The 27975-nt window shown below is 32.3% G+C and overlaps 5 protein-coding genes across 6 annotated transcripts in view; 2 read left to right on the top strand and 3 right to left on the bottom strand.

The window, feature by feature from the left end:
* Window positions 1–18545, bottom strand: part of LOC119608393 (putative protein TPRXL) — a 30491-nt gene extending 11946 nt beyond the window's left edge. Inside the window, exons 1-2 of one of the 2 annotated variants that reach the window (XM_037962796.1) lie at window positions 18373–18545; window positions 11232–11826 (exon numbers count right to left, since the gene is read on the bottom strand). In XM_037962796.1, the coding sequence (XP_037818724.1) occupies window positions 11232–11826; window positions 18373–18496 (719 nt within the window). In that variant the 5' untranslated portion in view covers window positions 18497–18545. The remainder of the gene's footprint in view (window positions 1–11231; window positions 11827–18372) is intronic. The other variant, XM_037962797.1, reaches the window with a different exon arrangement.
* On the top strand, window positions 1066–1592 carry LOC119608402. Its single transcript, XM_037962805.1, has 2 exons — window positions 1066–1157; window positions 1264–1592. The coding sequence occupies exons 1-2, from the start codon at window positions 1148–1150 to the stop codon at window positions 1527–1529; spliced, it is 276 nt and encodes a 91-aa protein (XP_037818733.1). The 5' UTR covers window positions 1066–1147; the 3' UTR covers window positions 1530–1592.
* Window positions 3420–3981, bottom strand: LOC119608396. Its single transcript, XM_037962800.1, has 2 exons — window positions 3832–3981; window positions 3420–3763 (listed from the first exon to the last, which is right to left on the bottom strand). Exons 1-2 carry the CDS (start codon window positions 3839–3841, stop codon window positions 3489–3491), a joined length of 285 nt encoding a protein of 94 aa, XP_037818728.1. The 5' UTR covers window positions 3842–3981; the 3' UTR covers window positions 3420–3488.
* LOC119608397 lies at window positions 7741–8535 on the top strand. The gene is made up of 2 exons (XM_037962801.1): window positions 7741–8105; window positions 8188–8535. Exons 1-2 carry the CDS (start codon window positions 8096–8098, stop codon window positions 8460–8462), a joined length of 285 nt encoding a protein of 94 aa, XP_037818729.1. The 5' UTR covers window positions 7741–8095; the 3' UTR covers window positions 8463–8535.
* LOC119608401 lies at window positions 10347–10954 on the bottom strand. The gene is made up of 2 exons (XM_037962804.1): window positions 10722–10954; window positions 10347–10662 (listed from the first exon to the last, which is right to left on the bottom strand). The coding sequence occupies exons 1-2, from the start codon at window positions 10729–10731 to the stop codon at window positions 10397–10399; spliced, it is 276 nt and encodes a 91-aa protein (XP_037818732.1). The 5' UTR covers window positions 10732–10954; the 3' UTR covers window positions 10347–10396.
* Window positions 18546–27975: the final 9430 nt, after the last annotated feature.

The raw sequence follows: 27975 nt of genomic DNA, 5'->3' as shown, positions 1-27975 counted from the left end.
TCTATAGTGTGGACTATACTCTAGTATATAATCTCGTATATAGTCTATCCTACTGTATGAATTTTAGTTATTCTATAGCTTGGATTAAACTCTTTTCTATGGTCTGGGCTATAGTTGAATCTATGTTCTGGATTATAATCAAGTCTATGGTCTGGACTCTATTGTCTAATCATTAGTCTGGACTAAAGTTTATTCTATAGTTTGCACTGTAGTATATTATAAAATCTGAAATATACTCTATTCTGTAGTCCTTTCTATGGTCTATGAACTATAGTGTTGTATTTTATTTATATTCTTTTGTACAGTATTTTATATAGTCTGGACTATAGTCTTTTTTGTAGTCTATTATACAGACTATATACTATTGTCAAGCGACTAGTCTCTGGCCTATAGTCTGGACTATAGTCGAATCTATGTTCTGGATTATAATCTAGTCTATGATCTGGACTATAGTCTATTCTATAGTTTGAACTATAGTTTAATCTAAAATCTCAAATATAATAGACTCTGTAGTCCTTTCTATGGTCTATGGACTATAGTCTATTATTTAGTCTGGACTTTAGTCCATTATATAGTCTGGACTATATTCTTTTGTATAGTCTGTTATATAGTCTTTTCTGTAGTCTATTATACAGACTATATACTATAGTCAAGCGACTAGTCTCTAGCTTATAGTCTGGACTAAAGTGTAGTCTATAGTCTGGAATAAAGTTATGTCTATACTCTGTGAATTCTAAAAATAGTATGTATTAATTTTTAAAAATGTTAAACAAATATTATATTGATAGGCCTTTTGAAGAAATGACCTAGTACATTCATTATCATTTATCAATCAAAAACTAGAACAACTTTTGAATGAAGACCCCTTAGGAAGTCAGGAAGTATTCACTGAAAATGTAGTTTGCCAAAATCGTTGTTAAAAATTGCCACTAAATTTTCACATTTTCAAATAAAGTTCAATTAAACATTGGTGTTATCAACTATTAAAAAATACATATTGATAACAATTTTTTTGCAAATATTTTGAGCAAAAAAAGGTGAGCTCCACTAAAAAAAGTTAGTATAAATACTACAGAAAACTGAAACAATTCAGCAAGTACATAGATACTACAGAGTACTACAGACGCTACTAATAACAAACATAAACATGAAATCTGGTAAATAGAAAGAAATTGTTATAGAAAAAAAACTTGAACATAGTTATATTAGTGTGCGTGTCTATTAATTACAACAAATCTAATAAAAATGTATATCTCTTTTCAGTTATCTTTTTCGCTATATTGGCTTTTGCCATTGCCTGCGTTTTGGCCTGTGATCCCGATGGCAATAATCAACCCGAATGTACCGCCAAAAATTTAAATGTACCCGTTCGTAACTTCTGGGATCCCACTCACTATTGGTTGTGTAAATCTGCTGGTGCCGCTGCTGAATCTGTACGTTGTCCCGATGCTGAAGGTTTCGACTCAGCTAAGGGTGCTTGCGTACCTTTCGATCAATGGAAATGGACTGAACCTTGCCCATCTGCTTAAAAATAAGGACAATTTTTTGAAAACTTTGCAAATAAATGAAAATCGAATTTTAAATTAGAATAACAATATCGTTTGTTGTTAAAAAGGTATACTCGAGTCTATAGTGCTTTATATATATAGGTCTTTAGTTCTTTCTATACTCTTGACTACTCCTATATAGTCCAGACTATAGTCGCGTCTATATTCCAGACTATAGTTAGGTCTATAGTACTGAGTATAATCCGGTCAACAGTATTGTTCATAGTCCAAACAATGGTAGGGCCAAAAGTCCAGACCATAGTTTATAGCGTAGGTTATATTAGGGAATTTAATCCAAGCTATAATCGGGTCTATAGTCCGACTATAGTTAAGATCTATAATGCTAACTGTAGTCGGGTATATATTCCAGACTATAGTCGTGCCTATAGTACAGACTATATTTGGGTCTAAAATCTTGTTCATAGTCCAAAAAGTGGTCCAAACTATAGTAGGGTCAATAGTTAATTTTAGGTTGTATTCGGCAATATAATCCAGACTATAATCGGGTCTATAGTAAACATTATAGTCCAAACTATAACCAAAAGCATAGTTGAGTCCATCGTCCACACTATTGTCGGTTCTATAGTCCAGACTATTTTCGGGTCTATAGTATAGAATGAAGTTGATTCTATAGTCAATTATATACTTGATTAAATAGTAAAGACTTTAGTCGTGTCTGTAGTACAGACGGTTATCGAAGTTATATTACAAAATATAGTCAAATCTATAGTTGAGAATATAGTGGAACCTGACGCTACTCAATACTGTAGTCGACTCTATATTCTATAGTCCAAACTATAGTCGCGTCTATATTCCAGACTATTGTTGGGTCTATAGTACTGAGTAGAATCGGGTCTACAGTATTGTTTATAGTCCAAACAATAGTACGGCCAATAGTCCAGACCATAGTCTATAGATTAGGTTATATTCGGGAATTTAATCCAAACTAAAATCGGGTCTGGTATGTATTCCAGACTGTAGTCGTGTCTATAGTACAGACGATAGTTGGGTCTACAATCCAAAATATAGTAGGATCAATAGTAAAGTTTAGGTTGTATTCGTGAATATACATAATGCAGACTATAATCGGGTCTATAGTCTACATTATAGTCCAAACTATAATCCATAGCATATTTGAGTCTATCGCCCACACTATAGATGGATCAATAGTCGGATCTATAGTTCCATCTATATAGTCGGGTCTAAACTCCAGACTACAGTCGGGTCTACAGTCTTGTTCATAGTCCAACCAATATTCGGGTCTATACTCCTAACTGTAGAAAGGTCGGGAAGTAGGGTCAATAGTCCAGACCATAGTCTATAGATTAGGTTATATTCGACGTTAATTGGGTCTATAATAAAGACTATAGTAAGGTCTATACAGTCCAGTCTACAGTCGCGTATATAGTCCAAACTGTAATCCCGAGTATAGTTGAGTCTATAGTCCACAATATTATCGGCTCTATAATTTAGGCCATAGTCAGGTTTATATTCCATAATATAGTTGGTTCTATAGTTCAGATTGTATTCGGATCTTTTGTTCAGATTTCAGTCGGGTTTATAGTCCTAACTATAGTAGGATTTATAGTTCAGATTATAGTCTACAGTTCAGACTACAGTCAATTCTATACTCGATTTAATAGTAAATACTTTAGTCGTGTCTGTAGTACAGTATCGAAGTTATATTACAAAATATGGTCAAATCTATAATTTAGAATATAGTGGAGCCTGTTATACAGATTATACTGGGTCTATAATCTATACTATAGTTGAAGTAATATTCCATAATAATGTTGAGTCTATAGTCTGGTCGAATATATATTCTATCTGAACTATAGTTGAATTTAGAACGATGGTTTGAATATTGACACATTTTTTCTTGAAATCAATTCATCTGAATAGAGTTTATTTTGCTTTTCAATATTTAAAAAAAGTTCAGATTTAGTTAGATTCATTTTCAGGGCAAGGATTTGTCCATTTCCATTCACTCCATTCTACACAAGCACCCTTTGTTGCATCGAAACCTTCACCGATTGGGCATGGTTTGCTTTCGGCTTCAGCACCGGCCGATGAGCACAACCAGAAATGGGTGGGATCCCAGGTGTTACGAGTTGGTACATTAACGTTTCTGGTATTGCATTCGGGTTTGTTATCGCCATCAGGATCACAAGCCGAGACGCAGGCAATGGCAACAGCCAAGATAGTTAAACAGACAACTGTTTAAAATTTAATAAAACAATAATTAGGACTTTTTTTTTTGGAAAAATTATATAATTTTACTTACTGAATTTCATTATTAATTTAGTAGTTGTTGTGGTAAAAGCCAATTAATTACTTTCTAAAATTTCTCTTTTTCTTGCGGTTTATATAAGAAATTCAAATTTTAAAAATGTTTGCCGATTTTTATTTTCTTGATTATTTTCCTGCTGACTCACAGTTAAGAAAAAATTCTTTGTTAGAAAAAATATTTTTTTTATCAATTGTTTTTAACTAATATGTTTTAATTGAAAATATTAATTGTTTTTTATGTTGCAATTTATAATTGTGTGAGTTTTACAAAAATATTTTATTTTTATTTCTGATATTATAATTAAATATATAAAAATTGATAAAAAGATAATTGAGTGCAAAAGTGCCGCAGTTTCAATGTTTATTTTTTAAGGAACTTGTCTTTTTACTCGAGAGATTGCGACCTAGAGATAAAATATTAATGAATCAAAACAAATACATATGTATATACCAATGTATGTATATATATTTTATATATTTATCAGTGTTTATCATTTTATTATTATAAAATAAATTGATTCATAAAATATTTGTTAACAATAAATAATTAAAAATTGCTGTTATCGCTTTTTAAAGTGAAATTTTTAGATCTAAATCTTGAGTACCATATTAATCTAGTATTAATTTTAGTTAGAATTTAATTTGAAACGATTTAAATAAATTAAAAATTTCAAGGTTTTAAAATCTAATCTATATTCCGGACTATAGTCTAATTCTATAGCCAAAACTTTAGTCTATTCTATAGTCCATACTGTTCTATAGTCCCGACTATAATCTAGTCTAGACTATAGTCTATTCTATACTCCAAACTAAAGTCTACTCTATACTCCAGACTAAAAAATACTCTACAATCAAGACTATAGTCTATTCTATAATCCAGACTATAGTCTACTCTATAGTCCAGACTATAGTCTATTCTACAGTCCAGACTAGAATATACTACTATAATCCAGACTACAGTCTGTTCTATTCTATATAGACTATAGTATATTCTAGAGTGGAGACTATAGCCTATTCTATAGTCCACACTATAGCCTATTCTATATTCCAGACTATAGTCTATTCTATAGTTCAGATTATAGTCTATTCTATAGTCCAGACTATAGTCTATTCTAATCTATATAGACTACAGTCTATTTTAGAGTCGAGACTGTAGTCAATTCTATAGTCCAGAATAATTGACTATAGTCATTTCTATAGTCCGGACTAAAGTCTACTCTATAATCTATTCTAGAGTCGAGACTGTAGTCAATTCTATAGTCAAGACTATAGTCCAGACTATAGTCAATTTTATGGTCCAGACTATAGTCAATTCTATAGTCCAGACTATAGTCTATTCTATAGCGCAGACTATATTCTATTCTCTAGTCCAGACTATAATCTACTCTATAGTCCAGACTATGTTCTATTCTATATTCCAGACTATTATTCTATAGACCAGACTATAATATATTCTATAGTCCAGACTATAGTCTACTCTACAGTCCAGACTATATTCTATTCTATACTCCAGACTATAATTTATTCTATTCTATATAGGCTATAGTCCATTCTAGAAACGAGACTGTAGCCAATTCTATAGTCCAGACTATAGTCAATTCTATAGTCTAGGCTATAGCCTATTCTACAGTCCAAACTATAGTATATTATATAGTCTAGACTTAGCCTATTCTATAGTCCAGATTATAGTATATTTTGATGTCCAAACTATATTCTATTCTATAGTCCAGACTATAGTTCATTCCATAATCTGTAGACTGGACTATAGTATAGCCTATTCCATAGCCCAAACTATAGACTATTCAATAGTCCAGACTATATACTATTCTGTAGTTCAGACTATATTCTTTTCTATAGTCCAGGCTATAGTCTGGTCTATAGTACACACTATAGTCTAGCTCGTAGTCCAAACTATAATCAATTCTATAGTCCTGGCTATAATCTATTCTATAGTAAAGGACATATAGTCCAGACTATAATCAATTCTATAGTCCAGGCTATAGTCTATTCTATAGTCCAGGCTATAGTAGTATAGTATTCTACAGTCCAAACTATAGTATATTCTATAGTGAAGACTTAGCCTATTCTATAGTCCAGATTACAGTATATTTTATAGCCCAAACTATATTCTATTCTATAGTCCAGACTATAGACTTTTCTATAGTTCAGACTATAGTTCATTCCATAATCTGTAGACTGGACTATAGTATAGCCTATTCTATAGTCCACACTATAGACTATTCAATAGTCCAGACTATATACTATTCTGTAGTTCAGACTATATTCTTTTTTATAGTCCAGGCTATAGTCTAGTCTATAGTACACACTATAGTCTAGCCTGTAGTCCAGACTATAGTCAATTCTATAGTCCTGGCTATAATCTACTCTATAGTAAAGGCTATAGTCTATTCTATAGTCCAGACTTTAGACTATTCTATAAGCCAGACTATGGCCTATTTTATAGTCCAGACTGTAGCCTATTCTATATTCCAGACTATAGTCTATTCTATAGTCCAGATTATAGTATATTCTATAGTCCAGACAATAGTCTATTCTATAGTCCAAACTATAGTCTATTCTAATCTATATAGACTGTAGTCTATTTTAGAGTCGAGACTGTAGTCAATTCTATTGTCCAGAATAATTGACTGTAGTCAATTCTATAGTCAAGACTATAGTCCAGACTATAGTAAATTCTATGGTCCAGACTATAGTCAATTCTATAGTTCAGACTATAGTCTATTCTATAGCGCAGACTATACTCTATTCTCTAGTCCAGACTATAGTCTGTTCTATATTCCAGACTATAGTTTATTCTATAGACCAGACTATAGTATATTCTATAGTCCAGACTATAGTCTACTCTATAGTCCAGACTATATTCTATTCTATACTCCAGACTATAGTTTATTCCATTCTATATAGGCTATAGTCCATTCTAGAGTCGAGACTGTAATCAATTCTATAGTCCAGACTATAATCAATTCTATAGTCCAAGCTAGTCTAATCTATAGTCCAGACAATAGTCTAATCTATAGTCCAGACTATAGTCTAATCTGTAGTCCAGACTATAGTCTAGTCTGTAGTCCAGACTATAGTCTATTCTATAGTCCATACTATAGTCTTTTCTATAGTCCAGACAATAGTCTATTCTATAGTCCAGACAATAGTCTATTCTATAGTCCAGACTATAGTCTATTCTATAGTCCAGACTATTGTCTATTCTATAGTCTAGACTATAGTTTATTCTATAGTTCAGACTTTAGTCTATTCTATAGTCCAGACAATAGTCTATTCTATAGTCCAGATTATAGTCTATTCTATATTCCAGACTATAGTCTATTCTATAGTCAAGATTATAATATATTCTATGTTCCAGACTATAGTCTTACCCAGCACATACAAGCCGATATCTATCGAAAGTCGGTATTATTTAAAAACAAGATTTGTTTCTCCTTCAGTAGAGATTGATTCTCAATTGATGTAAGACCCTATAAAAGGCACTCCCACTTCAACATAAAACTAACAAATGGAAAGAATTTCGGGATAGGGCCACCTACTGAATTTCACTTTTGACTATTTTGAATTACTTTTCATTTACTTTAGAGCTCTGCTAAACATGTACATACCACATTTTTACTACAAAAATATGTAAAAAATTTTGTAAATTTCATATTTTTCGTAGAATTTGTAAACTGTGTAAAAATTTTGATAACGTTAATTAATGTTATATTGTTTTACATAAAATTCTTAATGTAACTTTTAAGATATTATCATGGTTGGTGAGACTTGATCACAGTATACACATACATATGCACATAGGTATGTATAAATATAGGTACGTTGAAATTTACGCGAGTTAGTTTAAATCAGTTTTTAAAACTTTTCACATGAATTACGTACCGATTTTCAAAACTTAAATAAATGTAACAAAATCGAGCCATATAATAATGAAAACGATATAAAATGTGAGATTAGGCCGAAAATAGGAACGAACCCCATTATCGACTGATAGCTGTTACTTCACTAGCACTTTAATGGAAAACCTAACATCTTGTTTCGAAATAGTTTTAACAACTATAGCTGCATCGAATCGCTTGAACCCATGACTATTGATATTATTTTCTATTACATTCATTTGCAATGGTACATTTGATGTGAATAATAGCAAATAGTTATAATTTTGATATAAATGCCAGATAAATTTGAAAAAGTACCGTTAACTTGTACAGAAACTTAAAAACATAACAACGTCAAAAATGAAATCTTGTAAATATTAGACAATATAATCTTATAATCTATTAATACTACACCGAAATCTAATACATATATATTTTTACTTATTTTCCAGTTATCTTTTTTGCTATATTAGCCATTGCTATTGCCAGCATATTGTCCTGTAAACCCGAAGGCAACAATAAGCCTGAATGTACCGACGAAAATGTAAATGCATCCGTTCGTAACTTTTGGGATCCCACTCACTATTGGTTGTGTAAAAGTGCTGGTTCCGATGCTGAATCTGTAAAATGTCCCGATGCTCAAGGTTTCGATTCAGATAAGGGTACTTGTGTACCCTTCAAAGAATGGAAATGGACTGATCCTTGCCCACCTGATGCAAAGGAATAAAAAAATCTTTGGTAATCTAAAACTATGGAAAGTGGAAACTTAAATTTAATAAAATTAATTTTTTTGATTGAAATCTTTTAATATATCGTTAGAACAAAATAATAACAAAATTTTAAGAAATTATATATACTATAGAATATAGTCTATATAATCGTCTGAACATTTGTCTGGTCTATAGTATAGTCTATAGTGTGGACTAGAGCATAGTTCACAGTCTGGAATATATTCTAGTATAAAGTTTGGACTTAAGTTAGTATATGTAGGTTGATATGGTCTATAATATGGATTACAGTTAAGATTATAGTTTGAACTAGGGTCTAATCTAGGTGTAGACTATAGTTTAGTCTATATTTTTGAGTTATATATTAGTCTAGAGCCTGAATATTCTAGACTAAAATTTGTAGTATAATCTAGCCTATTGCTTAGACTATAGTTTAGTCAATAGCACTATAGTCTAGTATATAATCTGGTCTTAGTCTGGCTACAGTCTAAACAATTGCTTTGTCTATACTTTTGGACTATAGTCTGTAGCCTGGACTATAAACTAGTCTATGGTTTGGAGTATAGTCTAGTTAATAATCTAGACTATAGTGATTGGCTTATAGTTTAGCCTTTTCTATAGTCTAGCCTTTTTTAGCAATAGGCCAGTTTAAACAATAGGTTATTCTAGGGTATAGTTTAAATTTTAGCCAGACTATTGTTGAATCTAAAGACCAGACTATAGTTGAGTTTATAGACCGGACTATAGTTGAGTCTATGTATACTCCAGACTATAGTTGAGTCTATAGTCCAGACTATAGAATAGTCAATAGTCCAGAATATTGCTTGGTCAATAGTCCAGACTATAGTTGAGTCTATAGTCCACATTATTGTTGAGTCTATAGTCCACATTATTGTTGAGTCAATAGTCCAAACTATAGTTGAGTCAATAGTCCAGACTATAATTAAGTCCATAGTTAAGTCCATAGTATATAATGCAGTATTTGGTTTAGATTTTAGTTAAGACTATAGCATAGTCATGAAATGAGTCCATGATCTAGACTATAGTTGTATCCACAGTATAGTATATAATCTAGTATTTGATTTAGATTTAAGTTAAGACTATGGCAGAGGCTTTAGATCAGACTATTGCTGATTCTAAAGTCAAGACTATAGTTGAGTCTATATTCCAGTCTAAAGTCTGGACGATATTCTAGACTTAATTCCGAACTATACACTAGTTCATATTTTGGACTATAGCATAGACTACAGTCTGAGTAATAGTTTGTATTATAGTCTAGTCAATAATTTGGAACATAGTGTAGTCTATAGTCCAGATTAGACTATAAAGTAATGCATAATGCACAACTATAAACTGAACTGAAGTACAGGCTATTGTTAAGACTAGACCCTGAACTATATATAGACTAGAATATAGTCCAGTCTATAGACTATTTCAGACCATAGACTAGTCCATAGTCCGGACTATTAAATTTGATTGTAGTCTAAACTATAGAATATAGTCCTAAGTATTGTTCAAACTATAGTCTAAACTATATTTGAAACTATATGCTAGAATATAATACAGGCCTTAGCCTATAATATAGGCCTTAGCGCTATATATCAGACTAAAACCAGACTATACTCCAAACTAAAGATAGTCTATACTTATTACAGATAAAATTATAGTCCAGACCATATACTAGACTATTGTTCAGGTAATAGACTGAACTATATTCCATACTATAGGCTTGACTATAATACATACAGACATTATTTCTCAGATTGAGTTTTCAAAAAAATATTAGAGGATATCAAGAGACTCAACTAAATTCTAAACTGGGTTCAAAGGTCGTGCTGTTTTTAAATATAAATAATTACGATTTCATAAAAACGGGTCCATAATTTTAGATTAAAAATAGTATTTACTTTATTTTAAAAACATTTCATTATTTTTAAGCAGATGGGCAGGGTTCAGTCCATTTCCATTGATTGAAGGGTACGCAAGCACCCTTAGCTGAATCGAAACCTTCAGCATCGGGACAACGTACAGATTCAGCAGTGGCACCAGCAGATTTACACAACCAATAGTGAGTGGGATCCCAGAAGTTACGAACGGGTACATTTACATTTTTGGCAGTACATTCGGGTTGATTGTTGCTATCGGGATCACAGGCCAAAACGCAGGCAATGGCGAAAGCCAAAATGGCGAGAAACATAACTGGAAAATAACGATTTATTACAATTATTAAACTAAAAATGTGGAAGTTAAATATTTACCAGATTTCATTATTGATTTTGTTTTAGTCTCTGTGGTAGTCAAAGGAACTGAACTATTTGTTGATAGTTGGTTAAATTTGTCGGGTATTTATACCAAAAATATTTTGGAAAATAAAAAATAGCTTTTATCAATTTGTTTTTTAATGTGATAACACACATTTTTTAATTGAACTGTTTTTGGCAATTTAGTCAATGATGGTTTAGTAACTACAACTTCAGCAAAAACTTTCTAACTTCCTAATGGGTTTCATTCAAAAGTTTTGATAAGTGATGCGTAGGTATGTGCGCATGTTATTTATCAGACGATCTATTTATAGGTGGCCTTCATATAAGTGGCCACAGTTATACACTTTTTGATTTAGCATAAATTTTGTTATTACTTGCGTTTTATATAACCAGATATCATAGTGTAAAGCATGGCCAACATGGGTCCATATTAGAACCCAAAAAAGTTTCCCAGATGTATGAGGTACCTTTTATAGTAGGGAAAATGACTTAACATTAACTTACCTAAATGTATCGGGATCTTGAACCAACCCCGTGCCATATAAATCACCAGCATTGGTGTGAGCGGCCACCGCAGCAGCTGCAGCCACAGCGGTATTCATAATCATATGAAAATCTTTGGTACTGGCCGCACCAGCACATGCACTAGCATTGGCAGCATCCAAAAGGGGATGGTAAGAGGGTGGTGGGGCAGCAACAACTCCAGAACCTGATGAACTATTAAGAGCTGGTAAAGCGGCGGGTGGTGGCAAATGTGCTAAACTCTGTGTAGCTGCATATTGTTGGGGTGATGTATTGGAGAAATATTGTTGCATTTGTTGGGTATTAGGAGAGGGTGAACTCAAATCAATATGTGGAGAAGCCGAAGATGTTGAGGTGGCGGTAGGAGTTGAGGCGGGGGATAATAAAGAATGTTGTAGATTTGTTGGAGTGGGACTAACAACATTTAGGGATTCATTTGAAGATGATAATTGACGTTGTTGCTGTAACTCCTCATTCGATTTTGATCCCGAAGATTCCAATTCAGCCTCCTCTTGATCACTAACACCCGAATCGTTATTCAGGGTATGTTGGGCCTCGATTGATTTACGATGCATGCCTGTGGGAGAAAAAAGAAGATATTAATGAAAATTTTAATTAAATTCTATTTGTGTTTGTGTTAAAAATTTCCTAAATTGTTGCTTAACTTTTTGACTCAATGTCAAGTTAATTTGAAAATTATATCCTTTTATCTCCCAACAAAAGTATAAATAAAAAAATTTATTTAATCCTATTAAAGGCACTCAAACTTATAAAAACACATCCATTTATTTATAATGAAATTTTCAATTTCAAGTAAAACAGATTTCGAATATACATACATACATACATATCTTTGTAGGGTGGTTATTAGTTTTCTAGCAAGTGTGTTGCTGCTGCTAATATATCCCTGAAAACTGACTTTGTTTTAAGTAAAAGATCTATTTTTATTATTCCAAACAATAAAAGCTTAAAATTGCATTTATATTTACACGTACCCCAAAGTTTTTCGCTCATCTTTTGTATTTATTAAGCGATTAAATATTATTAATTATAACATGTTTTTTTGTTTTTCAAATTACTACTGTAAAGTCTTTGAAGTTGTTAAAGAGTTCTACACAAAAAGGTGTGGGGATATATTAACAGTTTGGACTATAAACATGACTTTAATAAGGATTTTTAACTCGTATAGTCGTACAATAGGCTAGACAATAGTCTGGACAATAGACTAGACTATAGCCTGGACTATAGACTAGACTATAGACTGAACTATAGACTAGACTATAGCCTGGACTATAGACTGAACTATAGACTAGATTATAGTCTGGACTATAGACTAGACTATAGTCTGGACAATAGACTAGACTATAGCCTGGACTATAGACTAGACTATAGACTAGACTATAGACTAGACTATAGACTAGACTATAGACTAGACTATAGACTAGACTATAGACTAGACTATAGACTAGACTATAGACAAGACTATAGACTAGACTATAGACTAGAGTATAGACTAGACTATAGACTAGACTATAGACTAGAGTATAGACTAGAGTATAGACTAGACTATAGACTGAACTATAAACTAGACTGTACTCTGAACAAAAGACTAGACTATAGTCTGTTCTGTAGACTCGACTATAGTCTGGACTATAGACTAGACTAAAGTCTGAACTAAATACTAGACTATAGTCTGAATTAAAGACTAGAGTATAGTTGGATTAAAGACTAGAGTATAGTCTGGATTATAGAATAGACTATAGTATGGATTATATAGACTACACTATAGTCTGCACTATAGACTAGACTATAGTCTGGACTATAGACTAAACTATAGTCTGGACTATAGACTAGACTATAGACTAGACTATAGACTAGACTATAGTCTGGACTATAGACCAGACTATACACTAGACTATAGCCTGGACTATAGACTAGACTATAGTCTGCACTATAGGCTAGACTATAATCTGAACTATAGACTAGACTGTATTCTGGACTATAGACTAAACTAAAGTCTGGACTATAGACTAGACTGTAGGCTGGACTATAGACTTGACTTTAGTCTGGATTATAGACAATACTATTGTCTGCACCATAAACTTGACTATAGTCTGTACTATAGACTAGATTATAGTTTGGACTATAGACTAGACTATTATCTGGTCTCTATCTGAAGTCTAGACTATAGTCTGGACTATAGACTAGACTAGACTATAGTCTGGACTATAGGCTAGACTATAGTCTGGACTATAGACTAGATTATAGTGTGGAATATACATTTGACTATAGTCTGGACTCTAGGTTAGAATGTAGTCTGGACAATAGTCTGAACTATAGACTAGACTATATAATAGTCTATAGTCTGGATTATATAATAGACAAAAGTCTGGCCTATAGACTTGATTATAATCTGCTCTATAGACTAGACTATAGTCTGGCCTACAGTCTCGACTATAGTCTGGTCTATAGAGTAGTCTGGACTATAGACTAGAGTCCAGGCTATAGAGTGGAATATACATTGGACTAGAGACTAGACTGTAGTCGGGTCTTTAGACTATAATCTAGCCTAAGGTATAGACTAGACAATAGTCTAGACTATAGACTAGTTCTTACATTGAACTAGAGACTAGACTGTAGTCGGGTCTTTAGACTATAATCTAGCCTAAGGTAGAGACTGGACAATAGTCTAGACTATAGACTAGTTCTTAGTCTGGAATATAGACTAGATTATAGACTGGACTATACACTTGACTATTATTTAAACTATATACTAGACTATAGTCTGGAATATAGACTAGATTTAGATTGGACTATACACTAGACTATAGACTGTACTCTACACTAGACTAGACTATAGTCTGGACTATGGACTAGATTTTAGTTCGTACTTTGGTCTGGACTACAGACTTGACTATAATCGGACTATAGGCTAGACTATAGTCTATTCTATATAGTCTATAGATTACACTATATTCTGGACTATAGACTGGAGTTTAGTCTGAAATATAGACTAGACTATAGATTGGACTATACACTAGACTAGACTTTAGTCTGGACTATACACCAGACTATAGTCTAAACTATAGACTAGAATATAGTCTGTAAGTAGAATATAGACTGAACTAGAGAATAAACGATAGTATGGACTATAAACTATAATATAGACTATAGTCGAGACTATGGACTATACTTTATTCGGGAATATGATTTACTATAGTCGGCGCTATAGACTGGATTGCAGTCGGTTCAATAGCTTACGTATAGTTTTGTATGATAATTTTGAAAAACGCTTGGTTATATTCAAGTTTTAGATAAGTTAAATAAAGATCTCAAAAAATTTAATTATTATTTTAATTCTATTATTGCAACACCCTTTATTTTTCCCTAGATAACAGAGAAAAATATTTATAAAGTTATTTTGTGGCCTAAAACCTAATAATATTCATACATAATGCGAACAATCTCACCCCTCTACGAAAAAAGAATTTAACACAATCATTTATTTGAACGTTTGTTAATCCCAAAAGTCGATTTTATTGCGCATCTTTAGCAAGGTCCCTTTTGCAAATTTTCTACTTTTTGTTGTTATTGTCTGAACAAAAAAAAAAAAACGGGTGTTTTGTTGTGGTATTTTTATAACAATTTGTTGGATTTTGTCAAGTACTGTCTATTTAGAAAGTTTATTGTTTTTTTTTTCAATATTTCAAAGCTATTGATGTCTGTCTGTCCAAAAATCAAGGGGTGTTAAAAAGGGTGCTGAAGATAAGAAAGGATGCTGCTGCTGGTCGTGTTGGTGGTTGTTACGATTGTTTAGTGATTATCATCTGCTGCTATATTTTTTTTTTTTTTGTTGAACAAATTTCTAACATATGACAACGTTTAAAATATTGTAAACGCGCTCTTAAGTTTTGTTTCCAGTTTTATTTATGTGTTTTGCAGCAAATACTTTTTATCTGAAATTCGTCATGCTTTTAAAGTATGTTCGAAAATAGAATTTTCAATTTCTATTGTTCGTTTAGTCGTTTTGGCTGTTTATTTTTTCAATTACCAATAGATAGTTTGAACTGTTGTCTAATGATGATGTTATCATTTGCTAGATAATTGGTAATCAACAGAAAACAAATAATCAATAATGAAGAAAAAGCAAAAAAGTTAATTGACAATTGTTTTACCATCTACCTATTGTTACTAAGTTTTAAAAGCAAAAAAAAACTTTTATTTTTCTCCGTCTTGAGTAGGTTGAAACAAGCCCCCCAACTGTACTGGTTTTAAGCATTTCGATAATTAAAAATTATTCTAAATAAATTGAAAACAAATCGACCATAATACTCAAGGAGTAAAGTACTTATTCCAAATATATTATTCACTTGAAGTTGTTATTGTTAAAAAGCACGAGTCCATACAGCGCAATTATTAACAAGTACTTTGTTATACAGGAATAACTTTGATTTGATTTTACTAAATAAATATTTTTTTACACAACTGTTATCTTATTCCAATATACAAAATATATTATCAATAATATTTTGCTTGAAATTCTCAAATAAAGATATTGTTTGACGATTTTTAAAACTTTTTTAGTTTTAACAAGTAAGTAAGTAAGGGCTTGGTCGACTATATGATACCCTACACCAGTTATGAATATTAAATGTGATTTATTTTTCATAATAAAGCATTTATCTTGAATATTACCTTGATTCCGATTTATTTAAGCAATTTATTGACGAAAAACTTATTTTCTAAAATAGTCTTTATATGTGGGATAGGAGCAAATGTGGACCGATCCCGATAAAATGGGCTACATTTATATTATACATAATTATGAGCTCAAAAGCCCTTTTCGGGGGTTCAGTATGGCGGCTAGGTAAAATAATGGTCCGATTTTAACCATTTTCAATAGGCCTGGAGTCAAAACAAACGTGTATTCCAAATTTCATCAAATTATCTTGAAAATTGCGACCTGTACTTTGATAACAACGTTTACATGGACACACGGACGGACGGACGGACGGACATCGTTAAATCGACTCAGAAAGTGATTCTGAGTTGATCGGTATACTTTAAGGTGGTGTATAGTGGTGTAGGGTATAAAAACTGATACAGTTGATGAGGTTTCAAGGTCAGGATGTTCCGTTAAAATGATTACTATTGGAGATAATCTAGTAATCTTTAGGTAGTTCGTTAGTTAGTTAGTTAGTTTGGTTAGGTAGTTAGTTAGTTAGTAAGCTAGTTAGTTAGTTACTTAGTTTAGTTAGTTAGTTAGTTATTAGTTAGTTTAGTTAGTTCAAGTTAGTTAGGTAGTTAGGTAGTTAGGTAGTTTAGGTCGTTAGTTGTAGTTAGTTAGTTAGTTAGTTCGTTAGTTAGTTAGTTATTGTTAGTTAGTAGTTACTTTAGTTAGTTAGTTAGTTAGTTAGTTAGTTAGTTAGTTAGTTAGTTATTAGTTAGTTAGTTAGTTAGTTAGTTAGTTAGTTCGTTAGTTCGTTAGTTGTTAGTTAGTTCGTTCGTTCGTTAGTTAGTTAGTTAGTTAGTTAGTTAGTTAGTTCGTTAGTTAGTTAGTTCGTTCGTTTCGTTAGTTAGTTCGTTCGTTAGTTCGTTCTTTAGTTCGTTCGTTTAGTTAGTTGTTAGTTAGTTCGTTCGTTCGTTCGTTCGTTTCGTTCGTTAGTTGTTAGTTAGTTCGTTCGTTAGTTAGTTCGTTAGTTCGTTCGTTAGTTAGTTCGTTCGTTCGTTCGTTCGTTCGTTATTTTCGTTAGTTCGTTCGTTAGTTCGTTTTGTTCGTTCGTTCGTAGTTATTTCGTTAGTTCGTTCGTTGTTCGTTAGTTCGTTAGTTCGTTAGTTCGTTCGTTCGTTCGTTTTTTCGTTCGTTCGTTCGTTCGTTCGTTCGTTTTCGTTCGTTCGTTCGTTCGTTAGTTAGTTCTTAGTTCGTTCGTTCTTCGTTCTTAGTTAGTTCGTTTTAGTTCGTTTCGTTCGTTAGTTCTTCGTTCGTTCGTTCGTGTTGTTAGTTCGTTTCGTTCGTTCGTTAGTTCGTTAGTTCGTTCGTTCGTTTCGTTCGTTCGTTTCGTTCGTTCGTTCGTTCGTTCGTTCGTTCGTTTTTTCGTTCGTTCGTTCGTTCGTTCGTTCGTTCGTTCGTTCGTTCGTTTCGTTCGTTCGTTCGTTCGTTCGTTCGTTCGTTCGTTCGTTCGTTCGTTCGTTCGTTTCGTTCGTTCGTTGTCGTTGTTCGTTCGTTCGTTCGTTTCGTTCGTTCGTTCGTCGTTCGTTTCTTTCGTTCGTTCGTTCGTTCGTTCGTTGTTCTTCGTTCGTTCGTTTTTGTTCGTTCGTTCGTTCGTTTATGTTTCGTTCGTTCGTTCGTTCTTTTCGTTCGTTCGTTTTCGTTCGTTCGTTCGTTGTTCGTTCTTCGTTCGTTCTTTGTTCGTTCGTTCGTTCGTTCTTCGTTTCGTTCGTTCGGTCCTCGTCTCGTCCTCGTCTCGTCGTCTCGTCATCGTCTCGTCCTCGTCTCGTCCTCGTCTCGTCTCGTCCTTCTCTCGTCTCGTCCTCGTCAGTCTAGTCTAGTCTAGTCATAGTCTAGTCATAGTCTACGTCATAGTCTAGTCATAGTCTAGTCATAGTCTAGTCATAGTCTAGTCATAGTCTAGTCATAGTCCTAGTCATAGTCTAGTCATAGTCTAGTCATAGTCTAGTCATAGTCTAGTCATAGTCTAGTCATAGTCTAGTCATAGTCTAGTCATAGTCTAGTCATAGTCTAGTCATAGTCTAGTCATAGTCTAGTCATAGTCTAGTCATAGTCTAGTCATAGTCTAGTCATAGTCTAGTCATAGTCTAGTCATAGTCCTAGTCATAGTCTAGTCATAGTCTAGTCATAGTCTAGTCATAGTCTAGCCATAGTCTTGTGATAGCCTAGTCATAGTCTTGGCATGGCTTAGTCTATTTAGAGCATATGTAATAGACTAGTAAAAACACTTGTGCCTGAGTTTTGGAACTATCGTCGTTTGTAGTCGATTAATATTAGTGTTTTAAAGATCTGGATTCTTGGCTTCACGTGAGTTAATTCTATCACTTTAATACAAACTTATTATAATTGTCTTAATTAAATATTTAATTATTTCGATACAATTATTGCATTTACTTTTATTCTCCATACCTAGCAGCCAGGGTGCTACCGATTCATTTTCTTTTGCCGACTTCAAAATCGTTTCAGGTAAAGGCAACGAATGTCTAACCATGGCTCCATACAAACCATACTCAGCCATAATAGTGCTGCGACCCCAGCATTTTTCCGTTTTACGCCATTTGGCGCGACGATTTTGAAACCAAACCTGAAAAAATAGAAAATAAATAATTAAAATGAGTTATCATTTGTTTAACAAATATGCAAAGAAATTAACTAAAAAGTAATCGAGCTCAAGACTACCTAGGGGTCTTGAGCCCTTTTAGACTTTTACCTAGATTTCAATACATTTAATTTCGCGTACTTTAAGAATGTAATGATATTTGTAAAAGCATTTTATTTAGTGTTTGTTCTTTGACAATGATTAACATTTAACGGTTGTCATTTAGCATATATTTAGGGGTAGTTTTAATAATTGTGTTAAACTATAACAATTACAACTGTCATTGTTTACTTAAGCCGAAAATTAACCCTTTTTTAAGTAGATTCTAGACAACACCTTCAAAAATAACAATGAGTTCTAAAAAAACTATTATTTAAAGTAAACAAATTTAGTATTAAAATGTTTTTCCAGCAAAATGACTTTTTAATGCATATTTTTAGACACATTGCTTAAAATAACAGTAGTTGGCATACATTTAGGCTAAACACAAATAATAAAGTAAAGTTTCTTTTGGTAAACAAGGCAAAATGTAACGAATTTGACAGGTTGTTTTGTTAGAGTTTAAACTTGTCAAAAAGTCTCTAGGAATATGTTTTTAGTAGAACTAAATATGTATTTTTTAAAAACATAAAAGATATTTTAATAACTTGTTTGTTATAAATAATGTGTTTTAATACTGCATATAAGTGACCATAATTAGATTATCTTCCACTACATTTAATTCATTTTTCTTTATGAAACATTAAATAATGATCATCTCGGAAATATGATGGGTTAGTTGACATTACAACCAACTGTTACAAATGACAAACATTGTCATAAAATTCAATTCGTTTAGTTTTTATGACAACTCACTTGCATGTATGATGAAATGTTGGAATAAGAAATCAACCCACATTAAAAATGAGGGTAACAAAGTCGAATTTCAAATACTTTATAAATAATTTTCATATCCTTTAGGCTGTCAGCAGAGATTTGGACTGTGATTGGACTAAAGACTAGACTTTGGGACTGTGACTGGACTATAGACGAGACTATAGAATAGATTATAGGCTAGACTATAGACTAGACTATAGACTAGACTATAGAAGAGACTAAAGACTAGATTAAAAACTAGATCAAAGACTAGACTATAGACTAGACTATAGACTAGACTATAGACTATAATAGACTAGACTATAGACTAGACTATAGACTAGACTATAGACTAGACTATAGACTAGACTATAGACTAGACTATAGACTAGACTATAGACTAGACTAGACTAGACTATAGACTAGACTATAGACTAGACTATAGACTAGACTATAGACTAGACTATAGACTAAACTATAGACTAGACTATAGACTAGACTATAGACTAGACTATAGACTAGACTATAGACTAGACTATAGACTAGACTATAGACTAGACTATAGACTAGACTATAGACTAGACTAGTCTAGACTAGTCTAGTCTATAGTCTAGTCTATAGTCTAGACTATAGACTAGACTATAGACTAGACTATAGACTAGACTATAGACTAGACTATAGACTAGACTATAGACTAGACTATAGACTAGACTATAGACTAGACTATAGACTAGACTATAGACTAGACTATAGACTAGACTATAGACTAGACTATAGACTAGACTATAGACTAGACTATAGACTAGACTATAGACTAGACTATAGACTAGACTATAGACTAGACTATAGACTAGACTATAGACTAGACTATAGACTAGACTATAGACTAGACTATAGACTAGACTATAGACTAGACTATGACTAGACTATGACTAGACTATGACTAGACTATAGACTAGACTAAAGACTAGACTAGACTATAGACTAGACTATAGACTAGACTATAGACTAGACTATAGACTAGACTATAGACTAGACTATAGACTAGACTATAGACTAGACTATAGACTAGACTATAGACTAGACTATAGACTAGACTATAGACTAGACTATAGACTAGACTATAGACTAGACTATAGACTAGACTATAGACTAGACTATAGATTAGACTATAGACTAGACAATAGACTAGACTATAGACTAGACTATAGACTAGACTATAGCCTAGACTATAGTCTAGACTATAGACTAGACTATGACTAGACTATGACTAGACTATGACTAGACTATGACTAGACTATGACTAGACTATGACTAGACTATGACTAGACTATGACTAGACTATGACTAGACTATGACTAGACTATGACTAGACTATGACTAGACTATGACTAGACTATGACTAGACTATGACTAGACTATGACTAGACTATGACTAGACTATGACTAGACTATGACTAGACTATGACTAGACTATGACTAGACTATGACTAGACTATGACTAGACTATGACTAGACTATGACTAGACTATGACTAGACTATGACTAGACTATGACTAGACTATGACTAGACTATGACTAGACTATGACTAGACTATGACTAGACTATGACTAGACTATGACTAGACTATGACTAGACTATGACTAGACTATGACTAGACTATGACTAGACTATGACTAGACTATGACTAGACTATGACTAGACTATGACTAGACTATGACTAGACTATGACTAGACTATGACTAGACTATGACTAGACTATGACTAGACTATGACTAGACTATGACTAGACTATGACTAGACTATGACTAGACTATGACTAGACTATGACTAGACTATGATGCTAACAATCAGCCACAGTACGTTCAATAAAGCACTTCAACTTATTACTGCCTTCCTAGGTATTCTTAGTATTTCTAGTGCTAATTCCTATCTGTAGGGTGTCCTTCTGAACATATTTATCCTCAAAACCACCCTTGTTACAATAGAAATTATTAAATAAAAAAAAATGCTCAATAAAAAGTCAACATACTTATACACCATCAAATCATTTCGTTCTGCTGTTTGCCAATAACATCCGAAAAAAGGATACGGATTCCTTTATGCGCAAAAAAACCCTGAAAACCTTAAAGACTTAATTATGTGAACCAACTTATTTATAATACTATTAAAGACTAGAAAAATTCCTTACAACTGGCCAACAATGGTATAAAAATGCAAACTTTTTTTATTACCCCAAAATAAAAAAATTCTCTTTAGAAATCTTGTACCCAAAAATCTTTTTCACTTTATGCGGGTGTTAAGAGACAAGATTTTTTTATTTGTTAATATCCAGAGTCTAGAAAATTTGCATAATTTGTTAAAGGACATTTGTCATCGTTTAGTAGTATTTTTTGTTGTTTTGCCTTTTTTCTATATTCTTGATCTGCTTTGGTGCCAGTCAAAGCGAATTTTTGAATATAAAAAGGATAATAAATTTGCATTTAACGTCAAGTGGTTGCTGTTTGGTAGTCGTGTTGTTCATGTGTTTAAAATAGATATTTCTATGGAATTTTTTCTTTCTAGTAGTATTCTTTTAACCGATTTATGAGTTTTGCTTTTAAATGTGATTTTTCTTTGGATTTTTAGTTTTCTATTTTTGAGGAGATTTATGTGCTTGAAATAATGTATTTGTTATTTAATTTTAAAAGAAAATGTAGATGATAACATAAATTGTTAACAAATATAGAAATAAAGTTATTGATAATGTGCCTGTATTTAAAAATAGCTGACGGCAGCCTTGCAACTTCAAGAAAATCTATAAAACTTTACCATTTTGTATAAAAGCTACTATTAAGGTGAAACTGGAGAAGAGTAGTCATAATCAAATTGTAGTCCAGTCTGTAGTCCTAGAATTATAGTCCTAGTTCACAATCTAGTTTATAGTCTAGTCTATAACCTAGTTTATAGTCTAGTCTATAGTATACTAATTAATCCAATCAATAGTCACATAGTAGCTAGTCTATAGTCCTAGTCTATAGTCTAGTCTATAATCTAGTCTATAGTAAAGTCTATAATTCTAGTCCTATAGTCCTAGTCTATTAGTCTAGTCTATAGTCTAGTCTATAGTCTAGTCTATAGTCTAGTCTATAGTCTAGTCTTATAGTCTAGTCTATAGTCCTATCTATAGTCTAGTCTATAGTCTAGTCTATAGTCTAGTCTATAGGCTAGTCTATAGTCTAGTCTATAGTCTAGTCTATAGTTAGTCTATAGTCTAGTCATAGTCTAGTCTATAGTCTAGTCTATAGTCTATAGTCTAGTCTATAGTCTAGTCTATAGTCTAGTCTATAGTCTAGTCTATAGTCTAGTCTATAGTCTAGTCTATAGTCTAGTCTATAGTCTAGTCTATAGTCTAGTCTATAGTCTAGTCTATAGTCTATCTATAGTCTAGTCTATAGTCTAGTCTATAGTCTAGTCTATAGTCTAGTCTATAGGCTAGTCTATAGTCTAGCTATAGTCTAGTCTATAGTCTAGTCATAGTCTAGTCTAGTCTAGTCTATAGTCTAGTCTATAGTCTAGTCTATAGTCTAGTCTATAGTCTAGTCTATAGTCTAGTCTATAGTCTAGTCATAGTCTAGTCATAGTCTAGTCATAGTCTAGTCATAGTTTTAAGGTGGAAGTATCGTTACGAACGCACGTTCTTAAAGATCAGTCCTATTGTTTTTATTTTTATTCCGGTAAAACAACAAGTTTGAATATTTAATGTGCATTTATTTATTTTGTAATAAAATTACGAACTGTTTGCAAGCCATACTGGTACTGAAAATAATTCTATTTACTTAATTTTCATCAAAAAATCTTCGAAGTTTATTTTTTTGCGAACATATACACAACATTCTAATTATCATTAAAATTCACTCAACTTAAACAATTTGATCGTAAACAAACATTGACTCGTAAAACAAAAGTCATATCAGCTGAATATCATCTGTCAATTTCTGATCAGTGCTACCAAGTCATCTATCGGTAAGTGTTGTATTTTCTTAATAATAAACGGCATTATCGACATACACTTAAAGAAATTATCATGAGTGATCAATTTAAATGTCTCAACAAAAACTGCACTCTATCATGTGTTGATGAGAGAATGTTGGTTTGTTGGCTTTGTCATGGAATGTGTCATTTCAAGTGCAGTGGATTGTCCGGTTTAGTTGCTGAAGCTGTCTGTAAAACTAAAGGTTTACACTGGTGCTGCAATGCCTGTCAGAAAATTGGTGTTGAATATTATCGCTTTTTTCAAGGCACTAAAAATACGTTTTTAAATATTCAAAATAAGTTATCTGCATTATCTAATGAAGTATCTGCCTATGGAAACCTATTTGAGGAATTTAAACAATTGAATTGTCTTAATTCCCCACCACAATCTTCGCCTAAACGCCGTAAATCGTCTAGAAACAAAAACAAATTTTCCCAGAGTCCTGGTCCTACTTCCAATGTTGATGATTCCGACTCAATCACACCAAGTACATCAATAACTTTTTCCAATAACTGTGCTACTGCTCCGAAACCTATTAGTGATTCGGTAAATCAATCACAAACTCCCATCAAAGTAAAGGATGGTATTGTTTCTGATATGCTCCAACTGTAAGTCAAATATCAAACGTTGGTTTAAAAATTATTCCGCCGAATAAATCAATTTTTATATCTCGTTTCGCATCCGATACTACTGTTGAACAAATAAACTCTTATATTAAATCGAAATTGAACTCTGAAGTAGATTTCACGACACATAAATTTTCTTATTCGCAACCTAGGAGGATTACATCTTTTAAAATTAATGTTCCTTGCGATATTTATGAACAAATAGTTAATCCTGAATTCTGGCCTGAGAATACTTTAGTTCGTGAATATGAATTTAAAGAATATCCAAGAAAACAAAACGTTGCTATACTTCCGTCTGGTCATCAATTAAATAATAATTTAAACTCCAACAACACTTCAAAAAACTAATCTATAAATCTTTCGATCGATTAATCATTATTTATCAGAATGTTCGTGGCTTAAACACCAAAATGTCAAATTTACTTGTAAATAGTTATGACTTTAATTATGATGTTATTATCTTTACGGAAACATGGCTGAAGGACAATGTATTTGATTCTGAACTTTTATGTAATAAATATCAAATTTACAGATATAATAGAAATAATCGTAATGGTGGTGGAGTTTTAATTGCAGTTTCTTGCCGTTATGCCTCCGAAAATATTGGCTCCTGTTTTTCTGAGAATATTGAGTTTGTCAGTGTATTAATAAGACTCAAATTTAAAAAGATTTACCTAACCTGTTCATACATCCCTCCAAACTCCAATGAAATTGTTTATCAACAACATGTAAATGCTATAACAAATATTGCTGATCTTGCTCAACCTGATGATGCTGTTTTTATATTTGGTGACTTTAACCTACCCTCTATCACATGGACAAAATTACCTGACGCTCCCAACTTAATTCCAACGAAATCTAAAAACTTTGATGATAATTTTTTAAACAATATATTTGATATTTGCCTGTATCAGCTTAATAACGTCTATAATGAATATGGAAAATTATTAGATTTGTTATTTGTAAATGATCCATGCAATTGTATTATATCCCGCTCTGAACCTGTAACTTTACCTGAAGATAAATTCCATCCTACATTCGAATTTGTTTTCTTATTGCCTCCTGCACAAAAATCTTCAACACAACCTTCTAATCTAAAAGTATATAATTTCAAACGAACTGATTACGTCAAATTAAATGACTTAATATCTAATACCAATTGGAACGATTTGCTGTGTATCCCCTACTTAAATAACTCTACATTGGACGTCATGATTGATACTTTTTATAATAAAATATATTCTTTTGTGGATGAATGCACTCCTAAACTGAGATCTTTCACACATTCTGGCCCTCCTTGGAATTCTAAACAGTTGACTAAACTAAAGAATTTAAAGAACAAATATTATAAAAAATTTAAAAAAACTGGATTGGTCATAGATTATGGTAAATATTCTGTTACTCGTGCTGAATACAACACTCTCAACAACTCCCTATATCATAATTATTTAATTAAAGTGAAGAACGAGTTTAAACGTAATTCAAAAGCATTTTACAATTTTGTTAACTCTAAAAGGAAAACAAATGGATATCCTTCAGTAATGAAATTTAACAACTGCGAATCTTCTGATGACCTCATGATAAGTAATATGTTTGCAAATTTTTTCGCTAGTACTTATTCGAACACACAATACATCTCTGATAGTTACCCCTTTACATATACACTAATCGTGATATATCTTTTCCACTTATTGGCACTGCAGATCTACTGAAAAGTTTAAATAAACTAAAAATTTCTTATAATTATGGTCCTGATGGCGTTCCAAGCAGTATATTACATCATTGTTCTAATTCGTTAGTTTACCCATTAATAATATTGTTCAACACCTCCATTAAATATGGTTATTTTCCAAAAATTTGGAGGACCTCATACATTATTCCATTGTATAAATCTGGTAGTAAATCTGATGTCTCCAATTACAGAGGAATAGCTAAACTCAGTGTAATACCTAAAATCTTTGAGAGTTTTATCACCGATTATATTTACCATCAATCATCATCTATACTGTCATCTTGTCAACATGGATTTCGGAAAGGTTGTTCCACTACCACAAATGTCCTTCACCTTACAACACATGTAAACCGTGGCTTTGTGCAGAGAAAACAAACTGATGCCGTATATACCGATTTCAGCAAGGCTTTTGATAAAGTGAACCACAATCTCCTACTTATTAAGCTGGGCCTTCTAGGATTTACAAGCCGAAGCCTAAACTGGATAAAATCGTATCTTCGTAATAGAACTCAATGTGTCAGATTTAATGATAAATATTCTAAAAATATTTTGGTTACTTCTGGTGTCCCTCAGGGTAGCCATCTTGGTCCAATTCTTTTTTCCCTGTTCATAAATGACCTTCCGAATGTTTTAAATTTTTGCAACATTTTAATGTATGCTGATGATGTTAAAATATTTTTGAGTTTCTCCCGATATGAGGATCATTATTTTCTTCAATCCGATCTAAACAATTTCTTTTCGTGGTGCAATCTAAACTTAATGGATTTAAATTTAAAAAAAATGTAAACTTATGCGATTTTCCAGAAATAATTACATTCCTGCCAACTATACTTTAGGAAATTACCAGCTCGAATCTGTTGAAACCTTTCTTGACCTCGGAATTTTACTGGATCATAAATTAAATTTTGTTTCACACATTACCATGACTATAAATAAGGCTAGAGGTGTACTTGCATTCATAAAACGTTGGGCTAAGGAATTCAGTGATCCCTACATCACTAAACAACTTTACATTTCCTTAGTAAGACCTATACTGGAATATGGCTCTGTTATCTGGGATCCTTATTACAATATTCATATACAGCGTATAGAGTCTGTACAAAAACAATTTCTGCTATTCTGTTTACGTGGTCTGCCTTGGAGTCCTGATGTGAACCTACCATCCTACTGACAGACTTAAATTAATAAAACTACCTACACTGCACAGTAGAAGAACTATGCTTAATGTATTATTTATGATTAATATAATTAATGGCGAAGTCTGTTCAGAATTTCTTGTAAATAATGTTACTTTTAACATTCCTCAACGATCGTCTCGTCATTTTAAGCCACTTTATATCAGAAATGCTAGAACTAATTATGCCCAAGCTGATGCGTTAAGGAGATTATGCTGTGACTATAATAATCTTTTTCATATCATCGATTTTTGTACTAATACTAATGTAATTAAAAATAACATAATTCATTTATGTAATTGTTAACTATTTGTATATTATTATAAAAGTCTGTAAGGATTTAATCCATTGACTTAAAATAAATAAAAAAAAAAAAAAAAATAGTCTAGTCATAGTCTATAGTCATAGTCTAGTCATAGTCTAGTCTAGTCATAGTCTAGTCATAGTCTAGTCATAGTCTAGTCATAGTCTAGTCATAGTCTAGTCATAGTCTAGTCATAGTCTAGTCATAGTCTAGTCATAGTCTAGTCATAGTCTAGTCATAGTCTAGTCATAGTCTAGTCATAGTCTAGTCATAGTCTAGTCATAGTCTAGTCATAGTCTAGTCATAGTCTAGTCATAGTCTAGTCATAGTCTAGTCATAGTCTAGTCATAGTCTAGTCATAGTCTAGTCATAGTCTAGTCATAGTCTAGTCATAGTCTAGTCATAGTCTAGTCATAGTCTAGTCATAGTCTAGTCATAGTCTAGTCATAGTCTAGTCATAGTCTAGTCATAGTCTAGTATAGTCATAGTCTAGTCATAGTCTAGTCATAGTCTAGTCATAGTCTAGTCATAGTCTAGTCATAGTCTAGTCATAGTCTAGTCATAGTCTAGTCATAGTCTAGTCATAGTCTAGTCATAGTCTAGTCATAGTCGTCATAGTCTAGTCATAGTCTAGTCATAGTCTAGTCATAGTCTAGTCATAGTCTAGTCATAGTCTAGTCATAGTCTAGT

Source organism: Lucilia sericata, unplaced genomic scaffold, assembly GCF_015586225.1.
Source record: "Lucilia sericata isolate MDLA Ls3-8-SP2 unplaced genomic scaffold, ASM1558622v1 Contig000830F_arrow, whole genome shotgun sequence".
Lineage (NCBI taxonomy): Eukaryota > Metazoa > Arthropoda > Insecta > Diptera > Calliphoridae > Lucilia > Lucilia sericata.
Note: the sequence above shows the minus strand (reverse complement) of the source record. Positions and strands in the feature narration are given on the sequence as shown.